General features: G+C 37.6%; 1 protein-coding gene and 1 long non-coding RNA gene across 4 annotated transcripts in view; one reads left to right on the top strand and one right to left on the bottom strand.

Annotated features, from left to right (window-relative positions):
• Positions 1 to 13,337, top strand: part of LOC138185566 (uncharacterized) — a 29,084-nt gene that overhangs the window by 436 nt on the left and 15,311 nt on the right. The gene's annotated exons all lie outside the window — the stretch shown is intronic.
• rau (RA domain-containing protein rau) overlaps positions 1 to 13,337 on the bottom strand; it is a 50,692-nt gene that overhangs the window by 29,834 nt on the left and 7,521 nt on the right. Inside the window, exons 2-5 of one of the 3 annotated variants that reach the window (XM_069124600.1) lie at positions 10,129 to 11,129; positions 9,821 to 10,039; positions 9,425 to 9,708; positions 3,973 to 4,192 (exon numbers count right to left, since the gene is read on the bottom strand). In XM_069124600.1, coding sequence (XP_068980701.1) covers positions 3,973 to 4,176 — 204 coding nt within the window. In that variant the 5' untranslated portion in view covers positions 4,177 to 4,192; positions 9,425 to 9,708; positions 9,821 to 10,039; positions 10,129 to 11,129. Of the gene's footprint in view, positions 1 to 3,972; positions 4,193 to 5,549; positions 6,075 to 9,424; positions 9,709 to 9,820; positions 11,130 to 13,337 lie in introns of those variants that run through there. The other 2 variants (XM_069124599.1, XM_069124598.1) reach the window with 2 other exon arrangements.

Below are 13,337 nucleotides of genomic sequence, written 5' to 3'. Positions count from 1 at the left end.
TATGCGTACAACCATTCTTGAAATGTCAAAACTCATAATGGACATAATCTTATAATGGAAAATTATAGCCACCTGTAACAATGAAAGGGTTAAGCATCTCCATTGACCTTCTGCAACCAAAAGAAAAAAAGCTATTATGAAGTCTCTTCTAGCATATTGGTTTCATGACAAGGGCCATTGTAACGTAGCAAAATTATGCAGACAGAAGTTGTAAGAGTAAACCGTCACAAGAGTGAAGGTCGATCGATCGAGAGATAAAAGCCGAACATTCTGATGGAACAACGGGTAGTACGTTTTATCAAGACCGGTTCAAATAAAAGATACACGTAGACAAGAAAGCCGGAACTACGGGCCGCCGCGCCGGATGTTGCGAGGTCCGAGAACGCGAGACAAGTCCGGCATCCAGAGATGGAATGAGAAGGTACATGGAACGTGATTTCGTGCGTATAGCGGTAGGATGATCGATCAACGATCATTGAGATGATCCAGATTCTGCAGCATCGAATTTCCTTTACGTGAATCTTGCGGTTTTTAATTCGACTCTTGTACAAGCAAATATTTAATATTTTTAGTGAAATTTTACATGTGACAAATTGCAAGTTATTAGTATTAACAAATTCTTCTGCATAGTAGAAACAGTTTTAAATAAATTCGACAAATAAAATTTGATTAATTTGATCGATAAATAAAGATAAATTTGGCAAATTGCAAGTCATTCGATTATCCTATTTGATCCAAAATTAGAACATTGGAAAAGAAAATGTATAATTTTTCAGTAATATTTGCTAATTTCTCTATATATTGTGCAGATGTTCTAATATCTATAACCGACAGTTTACACGAAGGATATCGTGGAAAATTTATGTAAAACGAACATGTAATACAAAAAAAGAAGTAAGTATGGTAATCAGAATTAGTGTTCTAAGAAAAAGCAAAATTGTTCCATTATCTCGTAAATGTGTGTAATAGAGTATAGTAATTTGTTTCGAAGTATCTAACGATGTATTCCATTAATAGTAAAACGAATAATATATCGAATCGTCATAAACTAACGGAATAAATAGATTAGAGATGATTTAACATACAAAAATTGAAGAGATAACAGAAGCAACAAATTTTTGTTTGAATAAATGCAAATGTTAGTGGTTTTACGTGCTCGTGGTGTGTAATGATACCATTTAATATGGTAATGGAATGTCTACGAGAAGACATTGACATTATCAAGATCATTGGACGCGAGTGACGATTTTTCACTTTTCGTCCCAGTTACGTAAAATTGTGTGGTATTCTGAAAGCCGCAATAGTATCGTTGTTGATCTTCCTACAGTTAGTTAACACGGAGAAAAAAGAAAGCTTTGACCAGAATACATTTTATTTCATACCGGTTTCCAGACTTTTTCTCGACCAGCAAGGGAATAGTAAGATCGTGGTGCTTCCGCGGGTTCTTTATCTTATCGCAAGCACGATAATATGTCTGGTCGCGCTGCATGGAAATTAAAATAGGACTCTAACACATTAACTTTTACAAAAATATAAAAAAAGAGCTACTGTAAAATACAAATGATCATAAAAAGAGAAGTACAAAAAATCCCTATTTGTGTCAAATGACATAAACATGATTCAACGAAAACAAATTGCAGTCGAACGCGTATCAAAGTACAACTTCTATCAGAGAGACAGAATAGTTTGCTGTCGTGACAAGCTACCACCAGCGATTACGCTGTAATCCATACGGCGCCGACTTTTCGGACTGTTATTCTATATCCAAAATGGAGCACGCTATTTATTTTTCGTTTTCTATTGAGGAACATTCCATCGCTCTTAGCCATATCATTTCTTACCAAATTTAGCTTCACGCTATCTTTCAGAGAACTTTCCCTGCAAATTTTTTAAATCACTTTTATATGAGGAATGAGAAAATTGAATTTAAAAAGATTAGGAGTTTCACTAAGGAAAAAATCTTGATCTCCTTTGCTGTTAAATTATTTAGAAAATTCTTGTGGTTAATTATGAATTAAATATTTTGTAACATCTTTTGTATCTTCTGGATTACTTCGTTCGGAGAGAAAGTTCCTACTTTTCAAAGTTTTTCATGTCGCAAGTCGCAACAAGCTGATTGTTCGTAACATAGTCGTTTCTCCGGTTCATTCCTGGCAACCTACTAAGGAACGAAGGTCGGTAGGCAGGGAGCAAGTGCGATTAAGTGGATCCATCAGGGTTACGGCGGTATGTATAGTTTTTCACTTCACATTGTGAGTTGGCCGCAATGTGCGACGCCTTGGCATGCGGGGTTCTCACAGAGAATTCCTGGTTCCATGAACAAAAACTGCGGGACGTACGACGAAGATGAACTTCGCCCATCGGAAGGCACCGAAAGAAAAAAAACTTCAACCTTAAGGGTGATATATATCTTCTTTCTTTGAAAAAAAAGAAAACGATGACAGGTTTTCTACGAGTTCGTGAAACTTTCATTAACGAATTTGTTTATTCTCGCTAGAGACACAAAACTGTTAACTGAACTATACGAAAGTCAAAAATTAAAATTTAGTAAAAAATTAGTACAAAATTAAGATTTAATCAACATATTTAGGTAATTAAGAAATTTGGCGAAAAAAATTGTTTACTCTCGTAGAAGTTTAATAGAGGAAGTGAAAAACAAAGAATTGGAGATATAAATCGGGGGCGTTAATGGTTTCTCCTGAAAGAACAGAACTGGATTCGTGAAATTTGAGATGACTAACCCACCATAAAAATATTCACAAATCAGTGACCAGGATGCTCATACACAGTTGGTTTCTTGAAGAAGTTAACGGAAGAATCCAGCTGTTTTGTAACGACCTTTGGCGCAGCCTCGTGTGAAACGGGACAGGCAAACGCAAATACAATGAAAACTCTGCAATGTACCTATGTATTCAACAATCGTGTAGTTAATATCTAGAGAAACTGGGGTGTTGACCGGCAATAATGCAAAGTTCGCATTGTATTAAATGCGATGACCCTAATTTTTATTGACTGAGCCGGTCGACACTAACGATACCGGCGATATTGACGATGATATGCGAGGTATGCGAGTAATCGACTTTTAATGCCAATTAACCTGGCTCGATCGAAATTTTACACTACACGCCACGAAGAAACTACCAGTATATTCGCTAGAAATTTTATTTGAATATTCAAATGGTTTGAGTTGTGTCTTCCATTTCCTCGCAGATGTTGGACTAAACTGGCTACCCTAAGCATCTTGCTGGGATCAAGGGCCTCCGGAGAGTCATGTTTCTGTTCGTGCAAAAAGGGATGCGAAACCGAGCTGCGTGCAGTTGCTGCTTGACGAACTTGGGGACATTCGGTTCGTGAGAAATTCACCCTCATCTCAAACCTGACTTCTGTCAACGTTCAAATAAAACCAATGAAATATCCTGGAATCTCTTGAATCGATTAACGCAATGGAAATTTTGTATGGCGTAATAATTTTGAATATAACTGATAATTTCAATCAATTGATAATTTTATCACGAATGCTGTTTACTCAATCGAAAATAAACGCGACTATTTTTGGCGGGATAGTAATCAAGCGCATGACTACGTCAGAAATAATCGTGGATTAAACACACGTACCGCCGATGAATCCCATTAGCGCGAACGGACAAGGACACACGTGGTCCAGCTGTTAATAAGTGCAGGGAATCGTTTTGTTCTCGTTTTCATGAAACCGTTTTAACGCCTGTCATGGATAACGTTTTGTTCTCCTCGTTTGCTTCATTAAGCAACCACGTCATTGCTTTTTTGTACCCTCCCGCGGCGCGTTCGACCTTTCTTTTTGCTTTATGCGCGACTTTTTTCATCTAGCATGGTCTTTTGTTCGATTTAATCCTCATTTGATTACGAACAAAAGGTTCGATCAACCTTATTTTGATCGGGACAATCGAGATCGGTGTGAAAAGGGAAGAGTTGTATGTAATTTGATGGACTTACCTGCTGTGGAGTTGCGTCGGCGGGAGAAAAGCTCGAAAGGGCGGTTAAGGGCGCAAGCGAAGCGCACGAAGATGCCCTTGATGGCGGTGGTGTGTGTCCAGGGGTAGGACTTCCGCTTCCGCAGCTACTCGCACCCCCGCTCGAAGCCAGGCTCACGCTATCTGCTCGCCCTCGCCACGGCGAGACTGACACGTGCTTCAGCATCCCTCTTTGATCTCACCTGAAATCGAAATTAGGTTGTTTCCTTTAGTTTTGCACAAAATATGAAACTGTTGATCGAACTACATATTTAGAAGCCAAACAACTGATAGACTTTATCGAGACGAAGTCTAGAAATGTTTAACTGTGAAAAGTGAATTATTTCGGATATGTAAAATTAAATATAAATCAATATACTCTGTTCTTAAGAAATACCAGAAATCAGATTCATAAAAGATTAGAAAATAAATTGAAGAAAAGAAGACTGATTGAACTTAAGAAACAAACTGAGGAATTTTCAGAAAACATAATTGATCAATTGCATCTAGCGATTTAGTCTAATAATCTATTGACTGGATCCTGCAGTTCAATTACATCCAATAACATTAAGTATCACTCAGATGAAATTAAATGCTGATTTAACTATGCGTTTGAATTTGAATCTCCTTTCAACATGTAAAATTGAATAATTTCATTCAAATAATATTCCAAGAAGCAATTTCCAATTGTACATTGTAATGCTTATTGTTGTATCATTTAATTGTGCCTTTCATTGTGATAATTAATCCAATAACGGAGAGGAAACTAGTTTACGGGTCGGTTAGAAGCGAGGATTAACAAGAATCCTAAAAACAGGTTGATCTAATTTTATGCTATCTTTGGTGCTACTTAAGATAGGGTAATGTATACGTGACATCTATTTAGGATAAAAAGTTAATGTAGCTGATAGCTTCTTCGGCCTCTCTCTTCAAGGCTACGAAAAGGGGAAACAACCGTAGTGAAGGACGTTTGATAATTATCGACGAGACTGTAGATGATTACCAAGCTGTGCCTGGTACATGTTACTAGGAAAAAAACTAGCATCGACGTAATTTCGTCGGGCAACGAGAGACAGACAAAAGAAGGAAAGCCCTTGAATGTCACATAAACAGCTTAAGGGGCGACGCAGCTGCGTGCCAGAAGTTCGAAAAGCTTAAACATTCGCGAGAAGTACGATGCGCATCCAAGAGGTAGCTGTACGTGGTCCGATTGTTAAATGTTTTCATAACAAGGTAGCGTAAGAAAAAACTGGTAACCATTCTCACAGCGTTAACTGTATTTTTCTCATTAATAATAAACAGCCATTCTAAACATCGACGCTCGATACTTCGGGCCATGTATGGAAGACCATTCGTATCTATTGAATTAAATATATTACAAAATCAGCCGTATTAATTATTTCCTTTTAATTAAAAGCGTGCCGCGAAGCTGATATATATATATACACACACACACACGAGGGATATGTTCATTCAAATGTCACGTGTTACGGAGAAGGACAGACGGTATCGATAACGTTATCACGCGATACAGTCATGAATATTTACATGGATACTTACTTTTTACCAAATCACAGCTGAGTGCAACCCGCACTCGCAGTCCGGTGCATACGTCAATGCGCGGGAATCATGTTTACACTTGGCGAACAAGTGGCATTGAGTGCATCCGATGATAATTACACCTTACGACACTGTTGAACAAATTACTCCCAAATATTGTTCAACGATTAATAACACATTATCTAGACAGTCCCTATCTAAATCTTCCAGTTTCTGTTGTTGGAAATCTTCCAAAAATACAGTCACTCGACGAATCCTCGTGGAACAAGCTTCTCCTTCCTCGAATCCACGTAATTATCTCGATGATTCACTATAACACGAATTATTATTCTTACTTATGTTTTTAATCCTTTAATGATTTTGACGGATTTAATATAAGAATAAGAGACGCGTCGCGCGATGCTTGAACGAGCAAAGAACGAGACGCCTCGTCCAGCGTTGAAATCACCCGTCTGTACGACGTTCCACACGCCACGAGCGCTGCGCTACGACTGAAAGGGACGCGTGAGCAGTCGCGTCGTGTAAAGTCGGCGTAGTAAGCCTACGAGGCGTAGAGGAAAGAAAACGACCTTCCAGCGAGTGCACGAGACTCGCCGAACGTTCTATGCGCGCGACTTTCTATCGCTGTGTTGGTGCGGGGGCGTGAATCTCGTTACCGTACGGTCGTATGTCCACGAAGAGTATTTGCTCTCTCTTTTTATCCTATCTCTGTTTCTCTCGAAGCTTGCAACTTTTCAGCAACGAGTAGGCGTTCGTTTGTAAGCCAGAAGGATGTCCGGGGTTTAATTCCTTCTTTGCTTTCGTCTTGTTTCACTGATCCTTCACCATCATCACTTTTGGGGTGCATATATTAAAAAAGGAGTGAGTTGATGCGAAATAAATTTGAATCATATAGAAGCAAATGTAACTCTTCTATTATGTTTGTAAAAATTTACGTTGGTAATTGGGTCCACACGACTCTGCGGGAAAAAGGGAAAAAATTCACAGAATGCAGATAGTATCCAAAAATATGTAAAATATCTAAAGTATAGTACTCGTTATGATATATTTAATACCTAGATAAAACAAATCTCTACGTAGGTTTTAACTGCTTAGTTGTATTCACAAAAATATATACGAATCCCATTGTCTGTCAATAATTATGATTCTATAAAGTTTTAACAAAGTTATAAAAAAATTCATTGTGTAAGAAAAGATCAAAAAGACCTTATTAAAATTCAACTTAATTCTACTAAAATTCAATTCAGAAAGTACACTAAATCTGCTAAAGATTAATAAGTTGATTTTTAAATGAAAATTGTATTGAAATAAATAAAATTGTACAACAAGATTTCTAATTTGTAAGCTATTCTTTCTTTCTGTCGGTCTAACGAGCATGTTTATTATAAGGAACAACATACGTGATGAAATTTGAATATCGACGTAATAAAAGGGAAGGGTATAGTATTTTATATTTCGTATAGGTTTGGGAGTACGTGGGTACAAGGTGTTTCCAATTTATTACTGAGACGATCATAGGGTGAGAAGTAATTCAAGCCGTGACATGTGACGCCTTAAATGATGATTGAAATTCCGTAAACGCGTCAAGTAGCTTCCTAAGAAAGTAAATTACAAATGTCTTTGGAACAAGTTCTACCTACTAATGGACGTCACGCGCGACTTTCGAGATTCTGAAAAAATGCAGTCTAGCTGCTAATGGTTACCGCGAATACACACGCCCAGTCATCTCGTCTTCGTTGTTTCACGTACAGAAAATTCAGAAAGTATAAACCGATAGTAAATCACGACTATACGAAGTTATTATCAGATTTTTTCAAAGAACGTCATGAATTCTAAACGAGCCTTTCGGAAGAAAGTAATGCAAGGAGATGTTTAATAATGTCGATAATATTAAATATGCGGTTCTATTATAATTGTTGATAAGTGAACTTTTTAAGGCAATCTTCTTTTAGAGAAAATGTAGAACGTTGGTAAGAGGCTGCTTTCTGATAAACTCCTACGCGATACTCGCGACTCGCAAGTTAAATCGACCATGACAACGAGTTATCTTCGATACAGAAGTTTCGTCTTCCCTTTATAGAAGGCGATATTTTAGTCATGCGACGGTGCCTATATTGACGAAACAGAGAAAGAATTACATAAAGACGAGAAGTAGTGCTTCCTACGTAATCACATAAAATCCATGAATGTATGGGTGTTGATTATACACCGAGGGAAAAAATTTCGTCTTAATTTCTTCGAGGAAAAACGATTGTTCTTCACGTAGGAGTACAACTACGAAAATATCTGTTGCTTAGACAGAAATGTCTACATTTATGAAAAACCTATGATTATTTCCTAGATTAAGACTCGATTGAAAAACATTTCATTTTCCAGTGTTCTAGATACGATCTAAATTGAATAAACGCGATCCCTCGAGCAGAAGACGAAAGAAAGTTATGCGTTTGCTTTCATTCCGGAAACGACTAGGGCAATTTCCTTCTTACCAGTGATAATCTTTTTACTGATTTCTCTCGCGACGTAACGCGGAGCTTCTCTTTCGTCTGAGATCCTACGGATTCCGCAAGTATCGCCTTTGAACAGGTGAAAATGCTTCACACGTTTGTTCGTGAGTGCCACTTCACTCGTTCACAAAGACTGCGAAAAGAATCAACATGAGCGGAACCGATTGGTCCTTGGGTAGGGTGCAGGTTGCATGTTGAAACGTAGAAAAGACGAATAGGAAGCGTATCATTATACCTGCGTGGATTTTACCTTGCAAGGGATGTTCTATGGGGTGGTCGAGTTATAATATTTAAAGTAGATATGATATGGTTATACAGATATTAAAAATATCTGAATAAGAATTTTGAAACTGATAGTCTCTATTTATCAAATTTGAAGCTATAGTTAATAGACTACTCAACCATTTACCAAGTAATTCTATGATTTATAGGTAGATTAAATAAATTATGAGCAATTGACAACACTCTCTTCCTATTATAATTGTGTTTTTTTCACGTTAGAGGTCGAAGACCCGTGAAGAGCGTAAAACATTCTGATACCACTGTCGGTACCATCAGAAGGATTTTATAGACATCTCAACCCTTAAGTAGAGGAACGTCGAGTAAATATATCGCAACGTGAAAGCCGTGGAGTCTCAGCCACGCGTGATATCGCGATTCCCTGGTGCAACACTCTTGCCTTTTGTCGCGAACAACGAGCCTCCTGTGAGAAGCATTTCCCTCGGCTGTCTGGCTTCGTTCGCGACGATCTCAAGGAGAAAATTCAATTAGCTACGGCAACTAGATCACTCCCGTCGCAGCTGCAATCGGTAGATAACTCTGAAACTTGTATGTCATGCGAAAGGAGCACTCGAGTGCGACTTTCGATTCGCTCATTTATCATAGATGCAGCTCGTCATCGTGCCATGACTCGGATCTCTTTCAGGCTTGAAATGTTCCAAATTTTAGAAAATAAAATCATCGTGAATCGCTTATGAGACGTTTAAATCCTCATAAATCACTAAGAAAAATTCAGAAGTCTTGGCTGAAGGAACATTGCACTATAGGAAACAAAAATCCTTCCTATGAGACATGAAAAGATGTTTATATGTATATCGTAGCTGTAATTTGAAATAATATTTTGTATCATATCATGTTACATCATTATACTATTTATGTTAAACTATAACCCCAAATCTAAATAAGATGAATGAAAGATACCAAAATACAAGTTCTTAAGATGCAATACATACATACATGTATTTACAATTCGGAAATTGTCAATCAGTAGGAATTAAGATTCTAATAGTACTTCTGCTAAACTATAGTCCGAGGTCGATATTCAATGAATGAAAATGTTTTTACCAATTCATACAGCAGGAACAAGCTTACCAGGGACGGGAACTCGGCTAGAACGAAGTCAGAGAGCATATCGGAACCACGGTGGTCAGCCACTTTATCCTCGTGCACGCAACAAGCACGTCCAGCACCACGAGCACGCTGCTATGGCATGCATACGCCGCTATGGGAGTTTGGCAGCAGCGGTCCAGGTCGCTGGCTCTCATGGTGTTGCGTTACTTTCCCACAGGCGAGTCTCTTCCTTCGTGTGCAATTCTTTGCAAGCTGCACGGCGTACGCCCATCGTGCACCTGCACACGCGCGTACGTGTACCCACACTGTTGGAAAGAACACGTTGACGAATGTACAAGGTTGTATAGGTAGGAGACGAAAATGGTCAGACGGTGAAGGTGGAAGAGAATGAAAGAACGGGAGAAGCACGCATCTCACCTTGCAAGGCGAACCTGTTCGTCGGTACCGAAACCGAATATCGTCTTAAACCGAGTGTTACGACCTGAAAATAATGTTACCCCTGAGGATCTTTAAATTTCAGGCTACGGGATCTGTGGCGGAAGCGAGCCGACAAAGCACCATATTATATGCAGTCGATGTGGAATTCGATTTTGATGGACCAATTTCATCCTTCATTCGTGCAGTTCGAAGAGAAATCTGGAAAGAGAGAAGTATCGATGAGACTTCTCTGAGCTTTGATACTGGAGAAAAAATTCTTGAGAATGGAGAAATGCTACGATATATACCTTATATATGCAATGGTGATTTATAGTTAGTGTGTTATACGAGTATTTTTAGAAATTTGCGTTTTTAGATTAGATGAACTATTAAGCGGATCACGAAAATCAAGCTTAATTTGTAATTTGTAATACGTTAACATGGAATGAGTAATTGCTTTGAACAGAGAGAATGGTTGATGGGATTTAATGTCAATCCAGCAACGTGGCATCGTCCAGTTTCCGGCCTGCGTGACGGGACTGATTTCCGGGACCGTGCCGTGCTGCATGCATTCAAAGGGACCCCCAACATCAAGTGGACTCTTTCCCCATGGTCATCGACGAGTTCGTGTCCTTTCCCATGGGTGTTGTTTTCTGCATCTGCAACTGTACACTAACCCGATAACGTCATATTGTTTGTTAAGGTTTAACACGCGCCGAAATAATTGGACGAGATCATGATGAAACAAAATTGTTTACTAATCGTGTCCATCGATAATTTTTCTATTCATTGAAAATCCTTGGATCGTTTTTCCGAACGACTTAATTTTTTAATGACTTATCCGAGCAATAAATACTGTAAATACCTAAATTCAATATAATTACGCTTAAGATATAATAAGGAAACAAAGAGAACAGGGAAATTTCCCAAAACTTGCACCAAATATAAAATTAAAAATACATATGTTTAAGAAATTAAAGTACTTTTACGAGATGTTCTTAGGAAGAGTAAGTGTTTCGTATACGAAGTACGAGTAGTCTGTTACGCGAGCATTCTCCTGATGCAAGTAGCGCAAGAAAACCGGAGTAACGGGGCCCAAAAAATTTTAAGTGGATCGAAAGAAGCACCGCGGGATATCTCTCGATTGCATATCCCGCGGCATCCACTATAACAAGATTTGCCGACGGCATCTAGTTCAGGAGATAGTTCTTCGATGAGTTCTTCATTCCCAGGAGTGTTGCTTTCATCGCGAAGCTGTCTGATGCCGCCATTACTTCAAGATCCACTTCAACGAATGTATCGGTTATTTCTGAAAGTAAAGAGGAAGTGTCTCTCAGTTCCAGTTTAAAATTTTATCTTACGAATAAAACATTGAAATATTATAAATTAGAAAGCCTATCGTTACTGGTGCCAATTTTGGAGTACCATAGGATAGTTGACTATCATAAAGTCGAAAAATAGATGAAAGGCTGATTTGTATTTTCTCTATCTTTAATTTCTGAGTTTATTTACTTATATTCTGGGATTGTTTATTCATAGTTCATATTAAAACATATATATATTTTTTGATAATAATGAAAATTTACAGATAGCAGAGAACATACATTAATCAATGACGATTAATCTCCTAAGTGCTCGCCAGTTTAGGCTATCAAGTCAGGCGAAAAAGGAAAAGTTATTCAAGACGGGCGAAACTAGTCCAGTCATATTCCAGGTATTAAATCTCGATATTGCTGCACTTAGTAAACAACCAATTTCCGTTCCTGAGACCACATCTTGTCTTGAAAACGTGTCAAGAAATAATCCATGGCTTTGAAAAATTATGCACAGCGGAAGTATTTGAATGTATTATAAAAGAAAACAGATTACGCTGAAACTATTCGAACGGAATGTTTACAAGTGACACGAGGAATTCGAGCGTTACGCCAGGCGCGTTTAATTAACGACAAAAGTTTGTAATTACTTACTCTGAATGGTATACACGTTACGTAATAGATTAATTGATCCCGAGTTTATAGGATCGGCAATTCGGGAGTGGTTGTGCACATATAGAACACCTCTTGCATTCTATCCGACCATTGACTTACATTACACGCTTCGTGAACTTTCCGATTTCTTCAGACAGAGTTGACAGAGGGCAACGAGGGGCAACGAACGTGTAAATGGTATGAAGAGACCCCTGACAGATCACGAAATTACTATTATCGTCAAAAAGAAGTTAGCACAGTCCTTGCTACTAAAATAAGACTAACCACCCCTTCGAATTGCGTTCTTTCTCTCATTAATTATTTTTAGTGTCTGTTCCAATACACATATTGCTTTGTGCTACTACATTAAATACAAATACAATCAAGCATTCTTAAATTCTTCTTTCACTAAAAATCTTTCTATTTTAAGTAATAATATTTGTTTCAATACGCTGCCTACTGATTTGTCTCTCTAAATTATTTCGTCGAATCGCACAGAAATTAAAGTGGAATAATTAAATCACCAACACTACTCAAGAATTAACGCTAAAAATAGCAATAAATATATTACATGTATGTTTACCAGTAAATAGTAACATTCAGTCTTTCCTTGCTTCTTCAATTTTAAGTACTATTTTTAATCATTTTTTCTTTCTGATAAGTGCATAAATGCGTATAGAAATTCGACTTAATCTCTTTACTTCCTGTTAAAACCAAGCAAGAAATTCGAGGCGCATCTCAGGTTCGACAAATATGATTGATAATTCTAAGATGAAGCATACGGTCATGTTCCATTGTTAAGACTTTTTATCTTAAACGTACGTCACGTTTACGCCGCTATACGTAGCTCGTTAAATATCATATGACGAATAAGTTATGACTAAGAGACCGACGAGTATGTCATAGGATAAACAATTCTGATCGTCCACTGACAAACATTCGCTGACAATAAGACGCCGCGAGAGTATAAATCGTCTTTCCGCGCGGATCTATCGTAACCGAAGAATCAAAACGTACATCATCCTGTCGTTCGCGAACAGCGCGGCTTTCATCCAAGATGTACTCGTACTATATAACACCTTGAACGACGCACGTGGAAAGTGTAAAATATAGACTCGACAAATTGGAAAAAAGTTGTAACAGAAAAGTTCGTAGAAAGTTCAAAGTTCATATACAACTGTAATTAACACGTATTACGTGGAAATAATTTATGTACTTCAGACGTGTAATATTATAAACTGCTGGTAATATGTATATATCGCCAAACAGAACAGTCTTGCGAATGGGAATTAAGTTTACAGTTTACACTGATGAATAAGAGTATTGGCACTGATCAGATTTCTCTGTAAATTCCCGTGTTTTGTAAAACGTACAATTTTTAATTAATATCTTTACGTAAAATATGAATTTCGAAATTAAAGTAAAATAAAAATTCTACTGTTTTAAAATCAATATTAATATCATAACTGTTTTCAACCCTTGTAAATCATATTTTATAAAAGGAAATTTCATAAAGAATCACATTTTTACAAATTAATACAGAACATTAC

This window comes from Bombus flavifrons, chromosome 12, assembly GCF_040668555.2.
Source record: "Bombus flavifrons isolate JBK064 chromosome 12, iyBomFlav1_principal, whole genome shotgun sequence".
Lineage (NCBI taxonomy): Eukaryota > Metazoa > Arthropoda > Insecta > Hymenoptera > Apidae > Bombus > Bombus flavifrons.
Note: the sequence above shows the minus strand (reverse complement) of the source record. Positions and strands in the feature narration are given on the sequence as shown.